The sequence below is a fragment of the Eptatretus burgeri genome, chromosome 11 (assembly GCF_056783735.1).
Source record: "Eptatretus burgeri isolate ZD-2024b chromosome 11, Ebu_testis_v1, whole genome shotgun sequence".
In the NCBI taxonomy this organism is placed as follows: Eukaryota; Metazoa; Chordata; class Myxini; order Myxiniformes; family Myxinidae; genus Eptatretus; species Eptatretus burgeri.
In genome coordinates this window covers 80,661,190-80,687,498 of record NC_140971.1, presented here as the reverse complement: position 1 = coordinate 80,687,498, position 26,309 = coordinate 80,661,190, and the positions used below count along the sequence as shown (strand labels likewise).

At 43.3% G+C, this 26,309-nt stretch overlaps 1 protein-coding gene across 5 annotated transcripts in view; it reads left to right on the top strand.

The window, feature by feature from the left end:
• The window catches only part of L3MBTL3 (L3MBTL histone methyl-lysine binding protein 3), a 107,088-nt gene that overhangs the window by 49,602 nt on the left and 31,177 nt on the right, over positions 1 to 26,309 (top strand). For all 5 annotated transcript variants that reach the window (XM_085847177.1, XM_085847178.1, XM_085847176.1 and 2 more), the window contains 4 exons: positions 7,943 to 8,045; positions 17,065 to 17,253; positions 17,346 to 17,543; positions 20,018 to 20,088. In XM_085847177.1, coding sequence (XP_085703303.1) covers positions 7,943 to 8,045; positions 17,065 to 17,253; positions 17,346 to 17,543; positions 20,018 to 20,088 — 561 coding nt within the window. The remainder of the gene's footprint in view (positions 1 to 7,942; positions 8,046 to 17,064; positions 17,254 to 17,345; positions 17,544 to 20,017; positions 20,089 to 26,309) is intronic.

The window sequence follows — 26,309 nt, the reverse complement described above, 5'->3', positions numbered from 1 at the left end:
ATGGGGGTGGATAAGAGATAGAGTTGGGAAAGGGGGCTTGTGGATTTAGGGTTGGGGGGGCTGGGGGTTGAGGACGTGAAGAAGAAACGAGGTGAAGAGGATAAAGAGTTGGAGTGTGGGAGAGGGCAGAGAGGAGACAGAGAGCTGGAAGAGAGGATTTGAGGACGGGGTAAGGAGGGGACTTGAAATCTTGGGGTTGAGGACTTGAAGTCACATTTTACACTCCGTGAGATTACAGTGGATCCGTGGATATGCTGTCAAAGGACATTCCTAGCAAACTCCATAACATTCCAGACACTATGAATTCCCTGCAACACCTCGGTGGAACCAGGTTATCTGCTAGTTTTGTAATTCACTCGTGCCTATTGGAGGCCTCACACTTCAAATGACAATGTACGGTTTTCATTAACAAAAGGCTTATTTCAGCAGAGAGAGGGGTGGGGAGAGATGGACATGGAGAGAGCTAACGAGACACATTGAAGAATGTAAGCTGTCCAACGAGGTAATGATTTTTTTCCAGGTGAACCCACAAATAGCCAAAACTGTGAATGGCAAACCCAACGAAACTGTGAATGGCAGAATGTTGAATTGTGCATAGCGAGGGTTTACAGTTTGCAACAAAAATGTACCTGTACTAGAGGTAAATCCAATGTTACACTGGGTTGACAAGACATCGTGGATGCCCTGTACATACAGGGGGGAGAACAAGTATTTGATACACTCCTGATTTTGCAGGTTTTCCCACTTACAAAGCATGTAGAGGTCTGTAATTTTTATCATCGGTACACTTCAACTGTGAAAGACGGAATCTAAAACAAAAATCCTGAAAATCACATTGAATGATTTTTAAATAATTCATTTGCATTTTATTGCATGAAATAAGTATTTGATCACCTACCAACCAGTAAGAATTCCGGCTCTCACAGACCTGTTAGTTTTGTCTTTAAGGTAGGTAGGTAGGTATGGGAGCATGTGCCAGAACAGCACGTCGCTGCGTCCACTTTCCGCCGGTACTCCAGGGGCCTCCATCTGGCCATCCCCCAGGCATATGCCAGGCCCATCCCCATCTCCTTGAGATGCCGATCAACCTGATGCAACCACGAGGCACGTGGTCGGCCCACCGGCCTCCTCCACTCATGAGACTCCCTCGCTGAGAGAATCTGGTGAGCAGGATCAGCGTCAGGAAAATGAGCCACATGTCCATACAGCCGCAGCTGACGCTCATGGACTATGCAGGTAACAAATCTCATCCGAGTCTCTCTCAGCAACCGCTCATTGGACACAAAATCCGACCAGCGATAGCCAAGGATTCTCCAAAGAGACCTGGTACCAAAGGAATTAAGTCTCCGTCTCAGATCCTTTGTCAGAGTCCAAGTCTCGCATCCATAGAGCAAGACTGGAAGTACCAAGGACCTGAAGACTTGGACTTTCGTCCTCCCGCACAGGTACCGGCAGCGCCACACCCCACGATCCAGTGAATCCATGACTCCCCAGGCCCGACCCAGACGTCTATTGACCTCTGACTCACAGCCAGCAGAGACATGAATATCACTGCCAAGGTAAGTGAATCTCTCCACGACCTCAACATCCTCACCACAAACAGACACAGACAGGACAGCAGCATCCAAGATGTCACCGAAAGCCTGGATCTTAGTTTTGACCCAAGAAACTCGTAATCCCAGCGGCTCCGACTCCTCATTCAGCCCCTCGAGGGCCCCCAAAATGATATCAAAAGTCTCCGCAAAGATGACTGCATCATCTGCAAAATCAAGGTCCGAGATCTTGACATTCCCAAACGATGCACCGCAGCTTGATCTCTCCGACATCCTCCCTAGAATCCAGTCCATACAAGTGCTGAAAAGTGTGGGGGCCAGTACACACCCCTGACGAACTCCAGTAACAACTCGAAATAAGTCAGAGATGGTACGACCACACTTCACAGCACTCTCAGTACCAGAGTAGAGTTCAGACATCAGATCGATCAGTTTTGGTGGCACCCCACGAAGACCAAGAATCCTCCAGAGGACATCCCGATTCACTGAATCGAACGCTTTACAGAGATCAACATAGGCTGCAAGCAGCCCCTGCCGAAACTCTCGTCTGCGTTCGGTGAGGACACGAAGGGCAAGGATACGGTCAATCGTTGACCTCTTTGGTGTAAAGCCTGACTGCTCTGGACGCTGGTGCTCAAGCAGATGGTGGTGAACCCTATCAAGAATTATCCGAGAAAAGACCTTGCCCGGCACTGAGAGCAGCGTCACCCCTCGGTAGTTGTTGCAGTTTTGGTGATCACCCTTCCCTTTCCAGAGAGGAACAACAAGGCCCCTCTTCCAGTCAGTTGGGATGATGCCTGTGTTCCAGGCAGAACACAAAACTGCATGCAACGACACGAGTGCAGCATTTCCACCAGCCTTGAGAAGTTCGGCATGGATGCCACAGATCCCTGGAGCTTTGCCCCGTTTCAACCGGTTCACCGCAGCCCGTGTTTCCACAAGCGAAGGTGGACCACAGTTGATTCGAGGGTCAGCAACAGGGATTGTAACACCTTTGACGTCCAACTCGACAGCTGGGGGATCAGCCTGGTACAACCGCTCAAAGTAACCGGCCCAGTGGGCCTTCACTTCAGACTCCTCTGTCAAGAGCCTACCACTCTCTGCTCTAACTGCAGTGTTCCGAGGGATGGGCTTGGATGAACGTAATGCGCGAATTCCCCTGTAAGCGGGACGAGAATCACCTGTCCACAGGTGATGCTCTACCCCCTCACAGATTCCTTGCACATAGGCCTCCTTGTCCACCCTCAGTGCACGTACAGTTTTACGCCTCAGCTCCCTGAACAGGTCAGCTCTGCCATTCAGCCTGGCCCTGTGACTCTGGTCAATGGTATCCAGTGTCCCTTGAGAGACAAAATTCTTCTTTGCCCTGCGGTGAGTTCCAAGACATCCACCGGCAACATCAAGGACGGTGGTCTTGAAGGCACTCCACAACTCTTCAGGACCCCCCAAAGCACCCAGACCCCCCAAGTGTCCACTCAGCCTGTTCGCAAACTCCTTCGCTACTCTCTCATCCCTGAGCTTGCTAACATCCAGCCTAGGCTGGGATGGTACCATTCTCCAGGATTTAAGGTGCAGCTTTAGAGTTGCTACAACAAGCCTGTGGTCAGTATTGAGGAACTGAGCACTCCGGTGGACTCTGCAGTTCTGGATCATCCTCCAGCGACTGTCAATGAGGACATGGTCAATCTCCTTTGCCGCACCACCAGCGTTGGAATACCAAGTCCAGCGATGAGCTTGTGGGTGCTGAAACCATGAACCAGCCACCCTAAGTCCATAACTTCTTGCAAAGTCAAGGAACTTAGTGCTATTCTGGTTCATAGTTCCTGACCCATGGGGACCAACACACACCTCATAACCATCCCTATTAGTTCCAGTCGATGCATTGAAATCCCCCAAGACTAGAAGTGTATCTCGTCTGGGGTACTGATCAACCACAGACTCGAGTGTGGCGTAGAATGCCTCCTTCACGGTGAGATCACTCGCCTCAGTCGGAGCATAAACAGAGACCAGGGAAATGACACCTAAGGAGTGACGAATCCTTAATCTCATAATACGCTCGTTGACCGGTGTTACCTCAATTATCATTGGGGTCAGCTTATTGGACACAGCTACAGCAACTCCTTGGGTATGGTAACCATCAGAGCGATCAGACCAATAGTAGGTGTAACCACCCACCATTATCTCGCCGCAATCCGGTCTCCGAACCTCAGAGAGAGCTGCAATCCCGATGTCCAAACGATTGAGCTCAGATGATAACAGAGACAGGTGATCATCCTCTCTTAGGGATAGGACATTCCAGGCACCCACCCGAAGAGACCGCCTCAGGTTAACCGAAGGAGACCGCCGTCTGGTGGACGACACCTCAGCACCACTCCGACACACTCTCCCGCAATCTGACCCAGGGATGTTACCCCGTGGTTTCCCTCCTATCATCAAAGATTGGGGGTCCCGAAGGCTTTGCCCTAATCCCGCCATCCGGTGAGCTGCCCTGCGAAGGGAAGCTGCACAGGAGGTACTCCGATGGAGTGGGTTTTCAGATTTTTTTTGCGTTTTTATGTTTTGCGGAATGAAGGGTTTTACGGTGGCCGGAGTGCAAATCCTGCCACCAACCTCCGAATAAAAAAGTAACCCAACTGCAGGAGGACGTCTGTAGACACAGTTGGGCACTAGATATGGATGGCCATTGGCTCACAAGGAGCTCCTCCGCCCTTTGCCAGGTTTTGTTTTTAATCCTGCTGGGTGTCCATATCCAAACACCCTCCTCACCAGAGAACCTGGTGGGGAGACGGTTTAGTCGCCGACAACCTGACCATGGAACAGGTTAGTACAGATTTACATGGTACCTGACGCAGGTCACAGATCTAACCTGACAACCCGACCTGACCATTCTCCACTCAGTACCTGTATTAACTGCACCTGTTTTAACTCGTTATCTGCATAAAAGACAGCTGTCCACACTCAATCAATCAGACTCCAACCTCTCCACAATGAGCAAGACCAGAGAGCTGTCTAAGGACATCAGGGACAAAATTGTAGACTTGCACAAGGCTGGGATGGGCTACAGGACAATAGGCAAGCAGCTTGGTGAGAAGGCAACAACTGTTGGCGCAATTATTAGAAAATCGAAGAAGTTCAAGATAACAGTCAATCTCCCTCGGTCTGGGGCTCCAAGCAAGATCTCACCTCGTGGAGCCTCAATGATCATGAGAAAGGTGAGGGATCAGCCCAGAACTACACGGCAGGACCTGGTCAATGACCTGAAGAGAGCTGGGACCACAGTTTCAAAGAAAACCATAAGTAACACACTACGCCATCATGGATTAAAATCCTGCAGTACACGCAAGGTCCCTCTGCTCAAGCCAGCGCATGTCCAGGCCCGTCTGGTTTGCCAATGACCATCTCGATGATCCAGAGGAGGAATGGGAGAAGGTCATGTGGTCTGATGAGACCAAAATAGAGCTTTTTGTTTTAAACTCCACTCGCCGTGTTTGGAGGAAGAAGAAGGATGAGTACAACCCCAAGAACACCATCCCAACCATGAAGCATGGAGGTGGAAACATCATTCTTTGGGGATGCTTTTCTGCAAAGGGGACAGGACGACTGCACCGTATTGAGGGGAGGATGGATGGGGCCATGTATCGCGAGATCTTGGCTAACAACCTCCTTCCCTCAACAAGAGCATTGAAGATGGGGCGTGGCTGGGTCTTCCAGCATGACAATGACCCGAAACACACAGCCAGGGCAACTAAGCAGTGGCTCCGTAAGAAGCATCTCAAGGTCCTGGGGTGGCCGAGCCAGTCTCCAGACCTGAACCCAATAGAAAATCTTTGGAGGGAGATGAAAGTCTGTGTTGCCCAGCGACAACCCTGAAACCTGAAGGAGGTGGAGAAGATCGGTATGGAGGAGTGGGCCAAAATCCCTGCTGGAGTCTGTGCAAACCTGGTTCAGAACTACAGGAAACGTCTGATCTCTGTAATTGCAAACAAAGGTTTCTGTACCAAATATTAAGTTATGTTTTTCTGATGTATCAAATACTTATTTCATGCAATAAAATGCAAATTAATTATTTTAAAATCTTACAATGTGATTTTCAGGATTTTTTTTTTAGATTCCATCTTTCACAGTTGAAGTGTACCTCTGATAAAAAATTACAGACCTCTACGTGCTTTGTAAGTGGGAAAACCTGCAAAATCGGCAGTGTATCAAATACTTGTTCTCCCCACTGTAAATATAGAGCTCATGTGCTGCTCACTGCATGCGTCCATGTGTGTGCGCATTCGTGTTTTTATCATTTGAGATTTTGTCATCGATTTTCCAACAACCCCTTATTATGATAATATGGAGAAGACTCATTTATAATTGGGTCAAAATGTCAAAGGGCAAAGTCAGTGAGTACAAATAGGCCTTATCAGCCCGTCCACAGCGCGTTAAGCGCGACATGGCGAGTTTTTCAAATTTGTTCTGTGTTTCTTTCTTTATTTACCATTTAGCTTTAATGTGTCTGTCCATGCCATGACATTTTCACCCCATTTCAGCTTTTGTCATCAAATCTTCAACAAACCCTTGTTGTGAGAATATGGAGAACACAAATAAAGAAAATGTGGTTTTTTGTTTTGTTTTGTTTTTTGCTGTTGTTTTCGTCAAGTTTAATTTGAGTACAAAGTGGACGCAGACGGGCCTTGCATTTCGAGATGCATTCCAGTTCTTTCCTTATTTAATCAATAATTTTTCTGCTTGTGGAATACAAGTACAATTATATATATACTAGTACGTGCCCGTAAAAAAAAAAATAATAATAATAATAATAATAAATAAATATTCAAACCGCGATCAACAAGCAACAACCACACAGGCCGTTTCTTCGCTCTCGAGTGCCCGTACGTGCGTGGCGCGGAAGTTCGAATATTATTCGCAGTTACGATTATTCGCAATTTAGTTTGAATACCCAATTATTCAATTAGCGCCAACGTATTTTACCTTTTCGCAATGTCGTGGCAAGGAAAAACAAAAAAAGAAGAGAGAAAAAAATTTACTTCCTGGTTCGGAGCATACCAGCACTCTGATGTTACCGAAATTTATACACCGGCTAATATGAAAACGATCATAACTTGGGGCATTGTGTTTATCTATAAATGCGCATAAGAAATCGACAAATTATTAGAATACACGAAGTCATCATTTTCCGGAAGTCCGTACGTTGTAACCCGTAATGGATCCGGAAGCCCGTACGTTGTAACCCGTAATGGCGAACGCGGCTGAGCTTCCCTTTCCCATCGGCCACGCCCACGCAACAATGTGTCTTATCATTGGTTTGGTAAATAAATGGCCATAACTTGGGAAGCACTTGTCCGATTAATATCAAACCTTGAAAAGGCACATCCTCAGGTCCCCAGCAATATATCTGGCAAGTTTCAATTAGATCGGACCAGTGGTTGTCGAGAAACGGCGGTCACAGTCACACACACACACACACACACACACACACACACACACACAGATTGCTGTAAATATATATATATATATATATATATATATATATATATATATATATATATATGTATAAAATCATAATAACCACTGACTTACTTACTGACTGACTGACGATTAATGTTCGGTACCTTCCGGGTGACGTAGAAAGATGAAAATTTTGCATGCCGACGGACATCGATGCTGATACACTGGGAAAAAATCACAGAACCATCGGAAAGTATCCAAAAATAAGTGCAGCTTTGTGCTCACTGCAGGTGAGCAACCCAAGACAATGGGAGGTCATGCTGCAACTGCAGCTATTTATTATGTCCCTATGTATGAAGCACGGTTCGTTATTGCCTACATTGTGTAAGCATACCCCACTAGTTTATATGTATGTAAAGTGTGTGTGTGTGTATATCTATATCTATATATATATATATATATATATATATATATATATATATATATATATATATATATATCTATATCTATATATATATATATATATATATATATATATGGACAGGCTGTATATGATACAGCTCCCAATACTGCACTGTCATTTGTGCACCAATAATACCACTACATTAATGGTCTTACAGACATTTGATGTGTAGGTATTGCGAACAACAGCACTTGTGTTTACATCAGTGTTGCTTAAATACACAACCCCCTTTAAAGGAGATTGTGTATTTTAGCAAAAATGAATGAAACATTCATCTAGTGCTCCTGACTTGTATCGCTTATTTAAATCTTGCGTCTATTTTCTGCTTAAACCGCGTTAATGGATTTCAAACCACACCACCGGGCAAATCTCACTCGCCGTGGTCTCTGTATCCAGTGTGTACTGGTATACAGGACTGAGATCACTGCCCAGGCCGAATACTCGAGTAAGACCCTTGTGCTTCTTTTCTCAGACCTCATGGATTTTGGGATGGTCGGAGTTGGATCTGGTTGTCCTACGCCAGGATGCACAGGTGTCGGACATATAAAAGGAGCAAAGTACACTGGACACCACAGGTACGTGCATCAGCAGTCTGGACCCTTGAGTATTATCGATTTTGATTTTCTACCAGGGGTGCACATATGTCATCATGTGTGAAGGGTATGCAAATAATCTGAATTGAAAATATGCATGGCATGTCCGGTATAATGTTACAAGATACAAATTGAATACAGTATTTGCTTATATATGAACAATATGTGACATAAACGTTTGTTATAATATGCAAATCATAAATGAATACCTTTAGATTAGACATATTAGTATGATTATGTGAGCGGCACATATCAATAAGCGATGTTCAAATAAGCTCTTCGGGTTCCGGGTGCCTTCATGCGTGACACTGGTTTGAGAGTTTCTCCCATCAGCTCATCAAAGCTAAAGGCCCAGTCACACCTTGACGTTTTAGCCAGCGATGGCAACGTATTAAAATGTATGTAAAACGCTGGCTTACATTGAACTTTTGATGTTTTTTTTTTAAGATTCGGACGTATTCATAGCGACTTGGTCTTATGTATAACGCATTGGTAACTACACAGAACGTTTCGTTGTGTTATAGATAACTTATACCAACGAATGCTGAACCTGTTGTCGGCCTACACAACCTATGCCCAACGATAGTCTAACTTCGGCATAGCGCGTTGCACGCATCGCCGACGATGTCGTGACGTAGCCTATTAAAAGGCTGACGCACAACGATTAGAATCATAACTGCCGTAGAAATGGAAGTGTCAACATCGCGGTCACACCTTGGCGATCTTGCCAGCGTATGCCGACCTAAGAAAAATGTGTCTAAAACGTTGGGGCACGTCAAATACGGTATGAGTATGTTTGGTATACGTGAGTACAACGCTAAAGTACGCTATCATACGTCGTAGTAAGTAGAGTACGTCAAGAAATTTTAAACATGTTCAAAATTTTACGACGTACTCGGCATATGACACACGTTCCGCATGCGATGGGGATAAGTTTTACACACGATATGTGGATGCTTACACACGTCCACAAACGCTACTTATAAGCTACTCATAAGTCGAAACACGTCGCGGTAATGTCTTTTTTACGCGAAACTTATGTCTAACTTATGTTTGACGTGCTTTGAACCAATTCTTTACGTAGTCCCAACACACATCGACGTATGTAGACGTATTCCAATGACGTCTTCTGGTCGACAAAAATAAATAAATGAACGTGTTTCTAGCTTACAACTGCCATATAAAGACGTGTTCCCAGCGGTTTTGGGAATTGGTATATAAAAATGGTGTTCATAAAAGGGGAACCCAACAGTGTTTTCGAGTCCTTTTTGAGTCGATGTCAATGTCAGCAGTAACAGTATCAGTATCAGTATCAGTATTAGTATTAGTATTAGTATTAGTAGTAGTTTGTTCATGTTGGCAGTAGTAGGTGAGTGTGAGGGGGAGGGTGTGGGTTATGATGGATCGTCCTTGCGTTTAACGATTTAACGATTTAAATGATAAACTCAACGATTTAAATGGCTGCATCTCCACGATTGAAAGTAGACGCTTGCGCTCAACAATTGGATTTTTTTTCCACTCAACGACTTTTAAACGGTACCACTCGCTATTTTCATTGTTTACAATGAACGATTTAAATTGCTGTCACTCGCCTTTGTTTTTTGACGCTGGGGTTTGGAAATTTGAAGCGTTTCTTCTGAACGTGTTAAAACGCTCAAACTCGACTATTTTAAATAGACGCTGCCGATGGACAATTGGAATCATAGCCAAGCTAGACATCGAAGTGTGAACATCCTCGTCATGCCGAAGAAAAGTTTGAAGAATGCTGCAAATAAGTGTCCTGGCCGTGGCCGTGGACGCTGACGCAAGGACGATCCATTATACCGACGTCTTTCAGCCTATGAGTAACTTAAAAGTAACGTCTGTCGACGTGTGGCAACGATCGCGTAACGTGCCAACAACATGTTAATCATAGGTTAGAAATAGGTTTCGGGTACGCTAAACATTACCTCGGCGTGTCTCAACTTATGATTAACTTACAAGTAGCATGTGTTGACTTCTGTCAACGATCGCAGACCGTGCATACAACTTGTGGCCAGCGTAGCGGAACGTGTGAGTCATACGCCGGCATACGTCGTGAAATTTCAAGCATGAAAAAATTTGAGGACAACCAAAAAGTACAACGTTTAAAGCCAACGTACAACGACGTATGGCAGTGTTTTTCAGCGTGCTTGCAATGTTATCAAAACTTACCCATAACGTATTCAACGTGTGCCAGCGGTTTAGAAAAAAAATTCAAAAATCGGCATACGTTGGCTAAAACGTCAAGGTGTGACCGGGCTTTAAGTTTCCTGGACCAGGAGGTTCATTGTGTTTTATTGTTTTATTTTCAGTCCTGTGTTGCTGGTCATGTTTCTTCCAATTTTCCGTGTCAAACTGTGCCTAGTTGTGTTGAATTGTCGAATATGTGTCCTTGTTAAAGTCCGGCCTACTCGCCTAGGGCTTGGATAGTTGGCATGTTGCTGCTGTCTCTGCTCTGACCCCACATCACTGGTGTACTAATTGGGGTCCAGGGAGGGTGGTCCGCCCCGGGTGACAGCCGGGGGGGGGAGGGGTGCCATTGAGAGAGTTGAAATACCAGCACGATGATATAACGATGGTTTTAGTTGCAAGTGACATATTATTATTTACCTCATAACAAAGACAACAAGCCGGTAGGCGGCCATGGGTCGCTGAGCATCTGATGACCTTTGACCCCTGATCTGAGTTAATCTAGTACTAAGTACTTATAAAATTGCAATCGAATCGGTTAACCCGTGTAGGAGCAAGGGGGCTTTGAATGGTCATTTTGCCCGAAAAATGCACTCATTGACCTTTGACCCCTGACCTAGCCGAGATAGGTTAATATGTCCTGAAGCAAAGTTGTAGTACTCATTGAGTACTATGTACCTATGAACTTTCATTCGTATCGGTTAACCCGTGTAGGAGCAAGGGTGCCTTGAATGGTAATTTCGCCCAAAAATGCACTTATTGACCTTTGACCCCTGACCTACTCGAGATAGGTCATTATGCAAATGAGCAAAGTTGTAGTACTCATTACGGTCTATAAGCATGTAAAGATTCATTCGGTTCAACAGTCTTGGCGCTGGTGTACTTTGAATTTTCAGCGGGAATGCTCAATGGCCCTTGGGCACCCAAGTTGAGAGGGTTACCATTTGGAAACTATAAGATATAGAACAAAATGGATGTCAAATAGCGGATAGAGAATCACCTTAAGATTATGCATACCAAATCTCATCGAGTTCCATCTACTGATAACTACTCGATATCAATTTGAATGAAAAGTACCGAAAATGCGGTTTGATATCGGAAATCCCCAAAGTTTGAGGGGGTGCTTTTGGTGAACAAAGATATAAATCGAAAATCCGGCTCGATCGTTTGTGCACAATGCGTTCCAGATGATTAGCATTAATTTTCAAGACCAGCTGACCATAACCCGAGGAGGAGTAGCATTTGGCGCGAAGGCACCTCCAACTCTCGCATATCGATTTTTGCCCTTTGACCCCTGACCGAAGCAATATCGACCAATATGTCCTGAGGCAAAGTTGAAGTACTCATTGCGTGCTATGAACCTGCAAAGTTTCATTCGGATCGATGCACTCACCTGGTCGCTAGGGGGCCTTCAATTTTCGCCAATTTTCGGGCATACCCCATTTGTAGGGGGCGCTGCAGGTAAAGTATTCCATATATCACAAAAACCGGAATATATTTGGTAGAGCATCACCTGTAGATGATGAATGCCAAATTTCACAAGCATACGTGGACTAATGGCTTTCGGAATTGATTTCGCATGAACGGTACCGATTTTGAAGGTTTTTCGGCTGTTGCTAGGGAACCAAAGCATCGGCAGCATCGATTGGTGGCCTGTAGGATGACTTTAGAGGTGAGGTTGAGGAAGAGAGTGACAGCTGAACCAAGGACCAGATGGTGGAAGCTGAAGGAGGAAGACTGTTGCGTGAAATTTAGGGAGGAGGTGAGACAGGCGTTGGATGGTGGAAAGATGGGTGGGATGATTGGGCAACTACAGCAGAAGTGGTGAGGGAGATAGCAAGGAAGGTACTTGGTGTGACATCTGGACAGAGGAAGGAAGATAAGGAGACTTGGTGGTGGAACGAGGAAGTACAGGAAAGTATAAGGAAGAAGGGGTTGGCGAAAAGGAAGTGGGATAGTCAGAGAGATGAAGAAAGTAGGCAGGAGTACAAGGAGTGGCGGCGAAAGGCAAAGAGAGAGGTGGCTAAGGCCAAGGAAAAGGCATATGACGAGCTGTATGAGAAGTTGGATACAAAAGAAGGGGAAAAGGATTTATACCGATTGGCAAGACAGAGGGACCGAGCTGGGAAGGATGTGCTGCAGGTTAAGGTGATAAAGGATGCAAATGGGAATGTGCTGACGAGCGAGGAGAGTGTCTTGAGAAGGTGGATGGAGTACTTTGAGGAGCTGATGAATGAAGAAAATGAGAGAGAGAGAGAAGGTTGGAAGAGGTGGAGATAGTGAATCTGGAAGTGGGGTGGATCAGTAAGGATGAAGTGAGGACTGCTATGAAGAAGATGAAAAGTGGAAAGGCGGTTGGCCCAGATGGTATACCAGTGGAGGCATGGAAGTGCTTAGGAGAGTTTGCAGTGGAGTTGTTAACCAGATTGTTTAATAAAGTCTTCGAAAGTGAGAGGATGCCGGAGGAGTGGAGATTAAGTGTACTGGTTCCGATTTTTAAGAATAAGGGTGATGTGCAGAGCTGTGGAAATTACAGAGGGATAAAGTTGTTAAGCCACACCATGAAGTTGTGGGAAAGAGTCGTGGAAGCTCGGTTGAGAGGAGAGGTGATGATCTGTGAGCAGCAATATGGGTTTATGCCAGGAAAGAGCACCACTGATGCGATGTTTGCTTTGAGAATGTTGATGGAGAAGTATAGGGAAGGCCAGAAGGAGTTACATTGTGTGTTTGTGGATTTAGAGAAAGCTTATGATAGGGTACCAAGAGAGGAGTTGTGACATTGTATGAGGAAGTCGGGAGTGGTGGAGAAGTATGTGAGGATCGTGCAGGATATGTATGAGGACAGTGTGACAGCGGTGAAGTGTGCGGTAGGAATGACAGACTGGTTTAAGGTAAAAGTGGGATTGCACCATTCATTCATGCAGGCAAGGTGGCTTAGAACTAATTTGCGGGGAAAAAAAGACTGAGGAATGCAAGGGGAAAAGGCAGGGCAAGATCGGGGAAAAAAAATCAACGTTTGGTGTCGGGGAGTATACAAGTGAGGAGTAAAGGAAAATAAACTGTGAAAGAAAGAGTGAAATGGCGGAAGGGGCATGCATGCAACATATTGAGGGATGGAGTTCACGTCGTCCACCACCATTTTTGTGTACTCCGCCATGTTCAAATATAAGGAGACTTCGGTAGACTTTGGCCAGAGAATGAAGAGGCGGAAATTTGGAACTTGGCCAGAGTACTGGCACACCGAAGTCTGCTATTTTCAAAAAGGAAAAGGAAGCCCTTTAATGTCTCTTAAAAGTACAGGCAGATGGAACAGTTGGCTTAAGTTCCCTGCCAAAAGACGGCGTACTCTGTGATGCAACACCCTGACCTTGAAGCAGCCGGATGATACTTTGTAGTCAGATCCGATTCGGGAATGGAATCCAAGCTCGACAATCGGAGTTGACTGCTAGACCTCTGAAACATCCTGCCAGCCACAATTTTGTTTCCTTTACAAGTGTGCATAATACTTGTATAACTTGTTTTTATCTTTGTCTTTTCTCTGAATTGAAATGCAATTGTTTGCCCTGAGGCCCTTTTGCAGTCAAAAAAATTTTTTTAAACCATTTTCTCGTAATTCTCAATCTGCTAAGTGCACCTTTTGACATTCCCTCGGCATCTCATTGGCTGGCTAATGCTTCTCTGGCATCACACAACCCCTTCCTGACTCATGAGTGGGTCCTAGCCCTCCCACGTCCTTTTCAGTATTCTTGCTGAATCGCAACGGAGGAGAGCTGAAGTTTAAAGGTAAATTAATAAATATCGAGGATTGGTTGGCAGGATAGCTCGGATCGTGGAGTCGACTTTGAGCAGTCTTGGATGGGTTCAATTCCTGACCCCACTATAAACTGTTGCCATGTAGCTTTGTCGGAAAGGCGTTTACTTAATGACTGTGCCATTTTTGGATGATCTTTAAGCTGGGTGTCCTGTCTGATAACATTCGATGATGGATGTTGTCGATCCCAGGAAACAGGAATGATAAATTTCCTTGTTTTCTGAATGTCTGAGCTATTTCTGAGATTAAAGGAAATGATTGATAACATGACATGGGAATCGTGATATGGCCTTTGTAAGTAACATTATTATTACATTTCGTTTGTAAAACCACATTCAGCTTCCTGAAACCTGTGTTAAAAAAAACACTTACCTGTTGATGCTGCCAGGTGGGTGATTTTCAGTGTTTATGCTTCTGCCGTTCGGCAATCGTAAGATGTGATTATCGTTGTGATGTTTGGCACGGTGTCGTTTCCCACTCTGGAGCATTGTCTTGTTTGTGCGTGGTTTACTGCCCTCCGAACTGTGATGACTCTGTATCGTGCTCTCAGCGAGCTTTGACTCCCTCCTATCCTCCAATCACAACTCTCTTCGCCCTCTCTGGGATGACTTCAAGTACGACCATTTCCAGTTGGCTTGGCATATGTCCTCATACTATTGCTTGGTATTGTAGCTGAGGCCTTTTTTGACACTTAACACCTTAACCAATTTGTTGGATTCCCAAGCCATAATTCCTCTAATGGCTCACTCTCTGCTTAACTTGATCATGTCTAACTTAACGTCCCATCTTTCCTGCTTTTCCGCAGCTCCCCTTGGCTCTTCAGGTAATGTGCTCTCAAAAGTGTCCCTCTTTCTGGCAGTCTTTCAAGAACAATAAGTCACTGCCATGTCTGGCCATTTAATCATCCATGTGGTCAAACCTGCATTATGCCTTTTTTTCCAGTGATTGGTCTACAACTCGTATCTCTTCATCTATGACTATGGACAGTCCCTAGAACTCGTATATGTATGTATATCTCTCGCTCTCTCGCTCTCTCGCTCTCTCGCTCTCTCGCTCTCTCGCTCTCTCGCTCTCTCGCTCTCTCGCTCTCTCCTTGTCTCCTTTAGTTCATGGAGTGAGGCAGCTGCCAGAAAGCAGCTTGCGTCATCCACCTGGAAAGCTAATCCCACCAAGAGAAACCCTGCATTCTCTCCATAAAGCTCGTAACAATTTTGTTTCTGCCCTCAGATGCTCAACATTAGAGTTTACACCAGGAACATCTAAAGTCTGAACTTGCAGTTCTCTAACCATCCTCAAAGTTTTGTGGTAGTTGGTCAAGTCTATCTTTGGAACGTGATTCTCATCTTTGGAACTTGAAGGATGAAATGATGGGCATTGCTCTTGCTGAGGCCGACTGTCTTAATTCTTTGTAGAAAAGGCAAGTGTCCATAATCCCTGTCTTCTTGTATCCGTCTTTACCCCTCCCCCTTACCCCAACCCCTCATTGAAAGTGTCTTGCAGCAAGTGAATCCTCCTGCCAAAGTTAAGGACTTCCTTGCCACCCTTACTCCTCCACTGTGACTTTTTGTAATGGAATCATTGCTTTGATATCCAAATAGTGTTCATTTCTCTGTCTCGTAGCAAGTCTTTTCTCTATTCTTTTCCAGGTTATTTTCTAAAGGCTGACTGCCAACATCATGAAAAATCGACAATGTTACACCATTTCATAAAAATGCTTTCAAAACTGACCCTCTTAACATCAGAGCAGTGAGCCTTCTCCCCATCATAAACAAAATAATGAAATTAATAATTAAAGCATACACTTAAACTCATCTCTTCTCCAACTCTGATCTTCAATCTTCAGTTTGGCTTCTGCCCCAGGTCATTCAACCTTGAACATGTTGCCTATTCTATGCACACACACTCTCATGTGAAACCTTGAGGCTGCTGGTTGCATCACTGGTTAGGGACACAGCTATGCCGCTGATGCAGTGCCCCTATTTACCAGTACACTGGTACCCATTTCGCCAACCTTAGAAGGATGATAGGCTGAGTAAACCTCACCTGGTATAAGTTCAGCAGCCAACGGGACTCAAACTCGGGACTCTCGGATCCCAAGTCAGCCACCCGAACCGCCAAGTCAACGCCAGGATTGCCTATTCTATATCAACAATGGATGGATGGGCTCACTCTCTGTTAAAAGGTCAGGGCCATCTCACTGAACATTTCCCATGCATTTGATTCCATATGGCACTTCACACTGATTTCCAAACGAGCAGTTAATGGTATCAATGGTTTCCTCCTGAATCGGCTTTCATACTTCCGATGTGACAGCAAACTTTGGTTGATTTTGGATTGAGTTCTCTCCCATGATCTATCTCTTGAAGCCGGAGTCACTCAAATTTGTGTTGTGGGACCAATTCTGTCCTTGATTGGCCAATCCATAAATTACCTCTTTTTATCACCGGAAAGTCCATGTTATTACTTTGTGGACTACTCTGCTCTGTGCAGTATAGTTCCCACCCCTCCATCAGGCAGAGGCTGCAGCAGCATCCCTCTCTTCTGATTTCAATAAAATATGCAATTGTCGTCAACTTGGAATATGTCTCTATTCAAGAAAGACGCTATTCTATTTATTTATTTATTTTCCTTGTTCAACAAAGACCGACATTTGCAGGTCTTGTCCTGATGTTTTTCCTTTTCCCCTTTTTTGTGTCTGTTGACCACTCTTTTGTGTCATTGCCTCCTGTGTTTCTGCTCTTCCTGAGAGATGTGATACCTTTTTAAACAGTGGACACTTGAGACTTGGTAATTGATTCGAAATTAGTCCCTTGATACCTAATTCCTGGTCTGTCAACAACATAAGATGTGATATTGATGACCAAGTATGAACATTTTACATTTCAGGAGCTTTTACGCTGATGCCAAGTTATTTAAACCTTTCATGTGGCCTACTAATCTAATCTTAATTTTTTTTTTCTCCACCATCGATCACGGTAGTGCTTTTGGATGTCCATATTCAGAACTGAACATGAATAAGGAAACCACACTGCAGGACAGGCTCGGGAGCGAGCGGACAACCATTGGATCGATCCTTCGTGCAAAACACATCGACAACAATAGCGCTTCGTGTTCCGGTGACCCAAGCCGGTGGGTGGGCTCACAAAATGGTTGCTCATTCAAATTACAGTAAGGCAGTGTGACTTCTTGGGGGTTGAACCTTCATAGATCATCATCATCACAATAGCAACTGACCTAAAATGATGCATACAATTCTGCAGACAATGCCCGACACCAATTGAGGAGCTCGAGGGGAATTCTGTAGAAATTGCAGCCCCTACATTGACGAACCCTGTACCGGAGCTTTCTCGAGATGAAACGGAGAACAAACATGTGGCCAGTGTACTAAGTGAGCCACCTCCAGCAAAGAAACCTGCTGTCCCAGCAACTCGAGGTCGTAGACCCAAGTTATATGGCAGGTGAGCCCCGATTATGACCTTGTATTGAATAGCAAGGCCTGCTTCCTGTCGCATGATAAGTTTATCCTTGTTTAGGCAATGCTCATAAACAGCAACACTTTATCAAACACATTCGATTCCAATTCATATTATTGGCCTTGGGGTGAATTTTGATCGTTCCCAAAAATATTTATTTATTTATTTATTATTTCTGCTGAATATTTTATAACATTTCATCTCAAATATTTTCTTTTAGTGAGAGCTCAGAGCAAAAGGGTGAGGGCACAAGGGTGGGGGGGGTATGCAAAAGCACGATGCCCTGAGGGTGGGGGCACAAGAGATGGGTAAAAATAAATATAAAATTGAGAAAAGGAGTGAGGGAGGGGGATGGGGTGAGGTGGAGATTTGGGAAAGAAGGAAATGGGGGGTTGGTAGATTTGACATTGAAATATGGAATTAAAAAGGTGGTCAGTTGAAAACGTATTATGTTCGGCCACAGACTTACTGATCTCTTTTTATTCCTTCTGAAACTTCCCTGAGTAAGCCTGCATGGTAAATGAACCAGGGTCTCAATGTATTTGCATTGTGCATGCATTGAATAAGCATTCTTATGAAAGATGTTAAGTTAAGGCTTGGGCTAACAGTTAATGTGTGTGTAAGTATATATATATATATATATATATATATATATATATATATATATATATATATATATATATATATATATATATATATATATATATATATATGCACTACAGGTCATAAGTTTTAAAACACCCCCATTTTTTCAGTTTTTACTGAAATTTAAGCAGTTTAATGTTTCATTGTACTTTGAAATTAAAGCAGAGAACAAATAAACAATTGCAGATAAAAAAGAAATCATGGAATCGTTTTGTTGAACAAAATTTAATCTAAATTTTTGACTCATCAAAGGAGCCCCATTTTGCAGATATAACAGCCGAACATACTCGTGGAATTCTTTCTACAATGGAAATCAAATATTGTTCGGAAAGTTCTTCCCAACACTGTTGCAGAAGTTCCCACAAATGTGTTGCACTTGTAGGTTGCTTTGCTTTCTCCCTTCTGTCCAGTTCATCCCAAACCAGCTCGATGGGGTTCAAGTCTGGAGACTGTGCTGGACATTCCATGATTTGAAGCCTAGCGTCTTGTTCTTTTCTTGGAAGGTAGTTCTGACATAGCCTGGAGATATGTTTTGGGTCGTTATCTTGCTATAGAATGAACCCGTGACCAACTAGGCGTAGACCAGAGGGTATTGCATGGTGCTGCAAAATGCTGTGGGAGCCCTTTTGGTTCAGGGTGCCAATCACTCTGTGCAAGTCGCCGACTCTGGATCGAGAAAAAGAGCCCCAGACCATCACGCTTCCTCCTCCATGTTTGACAGTTGGTGTCACACACTGATGAACCATTCTTTCACCGACTCGACGGAGTACAAAAACCCTGCGTGATGAACCGAAGATTTTAAATTTTGATTCATCAGTCCATAAGACCTTCTTCCAGTTTTCAGTAGTCCACTGGCGGTAGTTCATGGCCCAGGCAAGCCTCTTTTTCTTATTTTGCCATCTTAGCAATGCCTTTCTTACCGCCACTCGACCTGTCAAACCTGCAGCTCGAAGTCCTTTGTTAATTGTCTTTTTCTCGCCTTTATGATAGCAATATAATACTTCCTGCAGTGCAATGTTGTCCACGTAATGCTTCAGAGGGTGTTGCAACACAGTCTGTTCCAACACTGCTTTTCTAAAGACAGAAGGTTTGTAACTAATTAACAAAAGTTGAGACACCTGTGGGAATTGTTTGCATCAACTTTCAAGGTTTAATTTACTTCCATTGCTGCAGAACAGCTGCAGTTGCTAACCTATTACTTGTTCCCTGAAAAGGGCCTTTTTTTAACAACTCAGAAATTTACATTATTTTTCAGTTTTTGGTAACCTAAACTTTTGTTTTTTTTAACCTCTGGTAGTTTACCGCTTAGATTTGTATGCCTGGTGTTGGCGCAGTGGTTAGGGCAGCGGCTTGGGATCCAAAAGGTCCTGAGTTCAAGCCCCGTTAGGCCACTGAATTAATACACCAGGGGGGTTGACTCAGCCTGTCATCCTTCCGAGGTCGGCGAAATGAGTACCAGTATACTGGGCCGGTGTATACCCTGGTTAAAATAGGTGTACCATATCCCTGTGTCGTAAGAGGCGACCAGGGTTGCGTCAGGAAGGGCATCCGGCGTAAAACATGTGCCAAATCACTATGCAGATCATACGGATGATCCGCTGTGGCGACCCCTAACGGGAGCAGCCGAAAGAAGAAGAAGAAGAAGAAGTTTACCACTTAGATTTGTACCATTTCAAGTTATTCACTGAACTTGAACTGCTTAAATTTAAGTAAAAACTGGAAAAATTGGGGTGTTCTAAAACTTTTGACCAGTCGTGTAAATATGTACTATGTATATGTATATATGTTTTTTATATCCCATGATTGCCTTGCAGGGTTGGTCGTCCACCCAAGTACCTGAAACTGAAAAAGGAACAGGAACTGGCAGAGCAGAAGCGTGCTGAAGGTATTCATCCTGAGAGTGTGCAGCTTCTTTGCTCATTAATCAGTAACTTCCTGTGATCAGCAGCTATGTCTGTATTCACTTGTTTAGGATTTATGATTCCGACTATTTTTCTTTTAGTTTGAGAAGCGACTTGTTTTTTGTTAATTTGATTATTCTTTCCTTTTTTTTCTTTCTGTTGTTTCTCATACTAAAGATTGATATATTCGGGAATAAATACATTATTGCATGAGGCTTTTGACTGGGAGCCAAAAACTGATGAAAACCAATTCATTCCCACTGGTGGTGGGGATGAGAGGCTTAAAAAGGTGAGATTTTCAGGTTTTCAGTGTTATATTGATGCATTTGTAAAATTTAATTCAAACCAACTTGCCTGCATTATGTAGCTACGTTTGACCAATGCCAAATACAGTATGTGGGTTATCGTTTCTGCAATTAAATGATTCCACCATAACTTGACCACAATTAATGGGCCTCAGAAATATATCGTCTGAAATGATCGGATTTGCTTTTCCACCTAAACTCGACGATGCGAGTGAACATTCACTGCATCTGTGTTGTACTTCTATTTTTATTCTCTGCTAAGTTTGTTGTTTGTTTTCCTAAGTTTTCCCCCCTCTTCATTCTTACAGGACTGCATGTGTTTTTCTTTCCAGCATGACCTCGAGAGTTATTGACCACCCAGACAAAATTAGCATTCATTTCCTGTCGTAATTCTCTGCAGACTACTGCAGTAGGACCTGTTACCAACTACAGTATATGAGAGTAAAACTCCCATACACTATAGTTGTAACTAGCATTTTTGCCTGGACATTAGGGCCAGGTTACCAATGCCATCAGGCCCACACTCAAAATGGTCTTATAACAACAAAAATTGTTACTTTTTTAAAAACGAACTCATTGAAAGGCGTGTTCATATTTTATGCGCCACATAATCATGTGATCATGTTGTAGTTTATATTTTATTTCCACACTGCAATCATTTACTGGCACGTGACGTCGCTGCACTGCAAACAACATAGGTTTCAGTGCACACACTGTTTCAAGCGCAGCCAAGAGGCAGAACAAGAGAGTTAGTTTGGAGGAGAACTTGCAAAAACAAAAAAATGATGAAAAAAAACTTTTAGGCGGCATTCAGAAACGCAAGCGTAAAGCAGAATTGGATGAAACCAGAGGGTTCATAGAACACCTTACCCCACGCAGTCTTGAGAAAAGGGACATGGGAAAGGTCTTTTAAAACTCTTCCTTTGCATTTCCAAGTATGATCTATATTTCTTACAAGCTGTCATTTTGGCTGAATCTCGATGTTCATCAACGCTGAGACCATGAGCGGCAAATTTGTTTGGTCGAGATGGCATAATATTTTTTTATCCAAGTACTGTGAAACGGAAGGTTTTTGGAAAGTGCTAATAAAGGTGATTTGTGTTTTGCAGTGTTCAAGTATTTAATTAAATTAAAGTAAAATAAAAGTTTGTTTTTTTTAAGTTGTAGAAAAAAACCAAATTCTGAAGTTTACCGCCGTTGAATGCATCGTTTTTTACACCGCATCGTTTAACACGTTACATTAGTTATTCATGCCTGTTGTTTGTGTCCTTTATGACATCCCTAAAAAGAGTAAGTTTCCTGCTTGGAATGATTTTAAATTTTGTTTACCTCCCAGACAGACAGACAGACTAAAAAAAATCACCTTAATCGGACTGTGCACGTGCGCAATCGGGATGAGATTCGGTGCAATTTGCCAAATTCAGAGCCCAAGGTACTGTTAAACTGTGGGTTCATGTTCTGATTTGGGTTCAAAATCTAACATTCAATTGAAGTTAAGAACTTCCTCGATCATAGACTGATTCTATACAGACAGAACCACAGACAGACAAAGTGAACCAATTACTTAACCCTGCTTTGTGCTTCGTGCGTGCGGGGTAAATATAGCTTAACTGCCTCATATAAGCAGTTAAACACAAAGAGCATTAAAATAAGTAAAACACAAGTGTGTGACTGTGTTAGCCAACTTATGTGTCTATCTCTTGTCTTTTTACAATGGGGCCCACAAATTTGTTTCTCGTCAGGGCCACAAAAGGTTAATCCAGCACTGACGACCGTTTGTCTGATTTTCGAGGTAATACATTGTTGTGTGTTGGAAATGTAGTTTGTATCTTCTATTTCCCATTTTCGACTTTGCAACTCTGTTTGCTTTTTTTCAGCTCCCCTTGTGTCGTTTGTTGCACTTCGAGGTTGTGTTGCGTCTCTATTAAATTTTACCACATTTTAACAACGTGTGGCCAGAAATAATTGCATTGTTTGAAATTCTAACACTAACCTTGGCATAAAATATCCCTCTAATTTCTTTCCTCATCATCTTCTTGTCCTTATTCTTTAATGGTCCCAATTATTGCCACCTTCTTGTGGGGTCGGCCGGGGAACGTTTTTGGCCCAAGTCCTTCACCACCCAGCTGGCCAAGCCTGACGTTTATTTAACTGAAGGTACCAATAATAATTTTTAATTTGTTCAGGGTGCCGTCGATAACTTCACAAAAGATACAGTGGGATCTTTAATGTCCACCAGCAGCCAGTACTGGCAGACAGGTCCTCCGACTTAACGCCCTCCTGATGGACGGCACGCAAATTGATGCCTCACCTTACATGCAGAACATCAGGTTGGCAAATTTATACCTCGATCAAGATTCCACCCAGGCAAGACAGCTAAAAGGTGAATGACTTTACTGAACAGGTAATGTATGGATGAAGATGTGAAGCATAATCTTGCATCATGAGCAGTCATGGTGATGTCACGGTTTGGTTCTTCTCTTTGCTCTGCAAGTCAACTTCCAAATATGACATTTACAATATGGTGGAACAACTTGGGCCTGATTTAGACCTGGCAGGATTGCTTAGAGGTACACCCACTCACTTCTAAGCTGTCTAGCCTGGGTTTGAATCCTGTCCCAGCTATAAACTGTCATCCTGGTGTTTCACAGGTACGGTGATTCATCAATGTGTGTACCATCCCTCAGATGGGCAATAAACGGGAGTCCCATCTGCCGGCATTAGTTGGTGGATGATGAAGATCCCACAGGGTCCTTCGCAGAAAGTAGGCGAGCTATCGCCGGCACCCTGGCCAAATTCTAAAGTCCTGTCCTAACCTTCGTCGGTCGTCAGGCCTGGCCAGCCAGTTTGCGAAAGACTTTGGCCAAGCTTCCTCCAGGCAGCCCCACAAAAGCATGGGAATAACTGTGGCCATTGAAGAAAAAATAAGAACTTGGGCCCGATTTAGCCACTAGCTACAAAGCCAAAACAACACTCGCCTTCACGATGAGGGATCGTTTTCCATGATAAAAAAGCCAAAATCTTTCCCTCCCCCTAAAAAGCCAAAAAAAATGTATCATGGACTTATTTTGGGGTGTGGATTGAGAGAGGGAGGGAAGAGGAAGAATAGGGTTTAACTTAAATACCACATCTTGCATGCTAATGCATCTTTAAACTAGAATGGGCACTCAGTAGAGCGCATACCTTCGCCAACGCTACATTTTGCCCCCCCCCCCACCCCACCAGAAACCGTTGATTGTGAGGGTATTTAATCCCATACCACATCTGCCATCTCATATGTGTTATGATGGCTTAAAAACATTAAATTTCCTGCTGTTTGACACTGATTCACGTCCATTGTACAATTTCTGTATGAACTCCCTGACCTTTTTGGGTGTTGGTGTCAAGTCAATCTGATGACAACTGGTCACATTATAAGAAATCAAATATTACACATCACAGGATAGGGAATTGCATTCTAAACATTTTGAATCTACTTACATGCAAATTGTATAAGAATTGACCGCGTTATGATAATAAAGGTCGTTGACCCCCCCCTGACCTTTGACCCAAACCGCTAACAAAGGTAATGACGTCATTGTGTCATATCGTATATCACAAGATTGGGCATTGAATTCACAACATTTTGGCATTGGTTGCATGAAAATTGGATAAAAATCGACCGCACTATGTCAAAATGACGATTTTGACCTTTTCATGACCTCGACCTTGACCTTTGTACTCTTAATTTTGTAATTGGTATTTGAGTGTGGGGAACAAAACAGTCAACATTTTGGTGTTGGTTTCATGCAAATCGGATAAGAATTGACCGTGTTATGACTAAAACCGCACATTTTGCAATGTCGCGACCCCCCCCTGACTTTTGACTCCCAACCGCTAATAACGGTTATTACGTCATTGTGTCATGTCACATATCACAAGATGGGGCATTGAATTCTGAACATTTTGGCATTAGTTGCATGCAAATTGGATACAAATTGACCACGCTATGGTAAAAAGACGATTTTGACCTTTTCATGACCTTGACCTTTGACCCGATCGCTCCCAAAAATCTAATCAAATGGTCCTCGGATAATAACCAATCATCCCACCAAATTTGCTGCGATTCAGTTCAATACTTTTGGAGTTATGCGAATAACAAACAAACAAACGAACACACATATTCACAAATAAATAAATAAATAAATACACAGCGATCAAAACATAACCTTCGCAACAAAGTTTGCGAAGGTAACAAGAAAAAGAGCAATCAGAGATTGCAGATCCTCACCAGCACTGCTTTTGTGTGGCATTTGTGTATTTGGTGTGTTTTACAATTAATGAGACATAATTAGAACTGCCACTTGATAACTGCCGGCAGTGATGACCGGGTACCAAGACGTCCCACTTTGATCGGACACCTGACCCTGACCCATGACCTTCTTTTTTTATTATTATTCATTATTCAGTTGAATTTAGAATGGGAGTTAAATTAATTCAATTCAAATCAAATGGAAGACCAAATATATACGTTCCTGCATTGGAATCATCAGAAGGAACCCAAACAAGCAAAAAGCAAAGATGTAGTCATCAGGAGGAAGCTAGATAGGATTCACACATTTCAGCTGCTACTCCTCGATCCTCAAACCCATCCAGGCACAGCCAAGTGAACCTCATTCAAAAAAAAAAATTTTTAATCAAAAAAACAGAGAACCCACATCAAAAATTCAAATAATTCACACTGCCAGACCATGCATCCGATCAAGTTGAAATTTAAAACATTTATTCCAAATCACCACTCGATCATAAATGTGAAGTTTCACTTTGATTGATTGAGCAGTTCCAGAGAAAACATTATTAAATATTTTTCTTCAATCCAATATGGCTGCCAAACCATGTGACATTTAAATGATTCCTTAACGAACATGTACACCCATGGTGTGGGAAACATTTGTGTGACGTTTCCCCTCGATTTGTCCAGTCGTTCTGGAGAAGAAGATTTTTTTTATAGGTTTTCGGGTAAATCCAATAAGTCTGCCAACAAAATGTGACCTATCACATCATAGTTGGAGAATTATAATTATTTTTGTTACTCATGGATAGGCGGTCATACCTGTAAAGTTTCACCTCATTCTCTTCAGCCACTTCAGAGAAGAAGACTTTTGAAGGTTTTTTTTGTTTGTTGTTGTTTTAACAATATGGTTGCCGAATCACGTGACCGATGACATAATCAAATTTATTTTCTGTGGACAATTTTATCCTGAGATGACCTTCAAAAATTTTCAAACTGATAACATGTGGCATTCTACATATGCAATTATGACGTCATAATGGAGGGGCCTATGACGCCATAAAAATCGCACTTATTCCCCACGAGGGGTACTTGCCGTGTGCCAAGTTTCAATTTTTTTTCCTTGGTTCCGTTTCAGAGATACAGAGGTGCAAAGTTTTTCAATTTTTCCAACATGGCTGCCACACCACATGACCTTTGACGTCATAATTATGATTCGAACATTCTACATGAGGAGTCACACCTATGGTGAAAATTTTGTCTCGATCTGACAATGCAGTTGCAGAGAAAAACATGAAAGTTCTGTGCGGACAAACAAACAAATAGACAAATGAACAAACCCAAACGCAATACCCTCCTCCTTTGGCGAGGGTCGTCATAACAACATTTTTGGCACATGACAACAGTAGACATTATGACGCCTTCATTTGGCAAGTCCCTTGATTATGGAAATTGTGAGCCTGTTTAAATCTGCTTTTATCGTTTAATTGCAAGCAATAAACTATATCCTTAGTCTGTCAATCGTCTGAGGTTGGTGAAATGGGTACCAGTGTACTGGGGTAAAACCATTTGGGGTAACCTGCATCGGAGTGGCGACCCATCCAGGACTGTACTCCTTGCCAGTGAAACT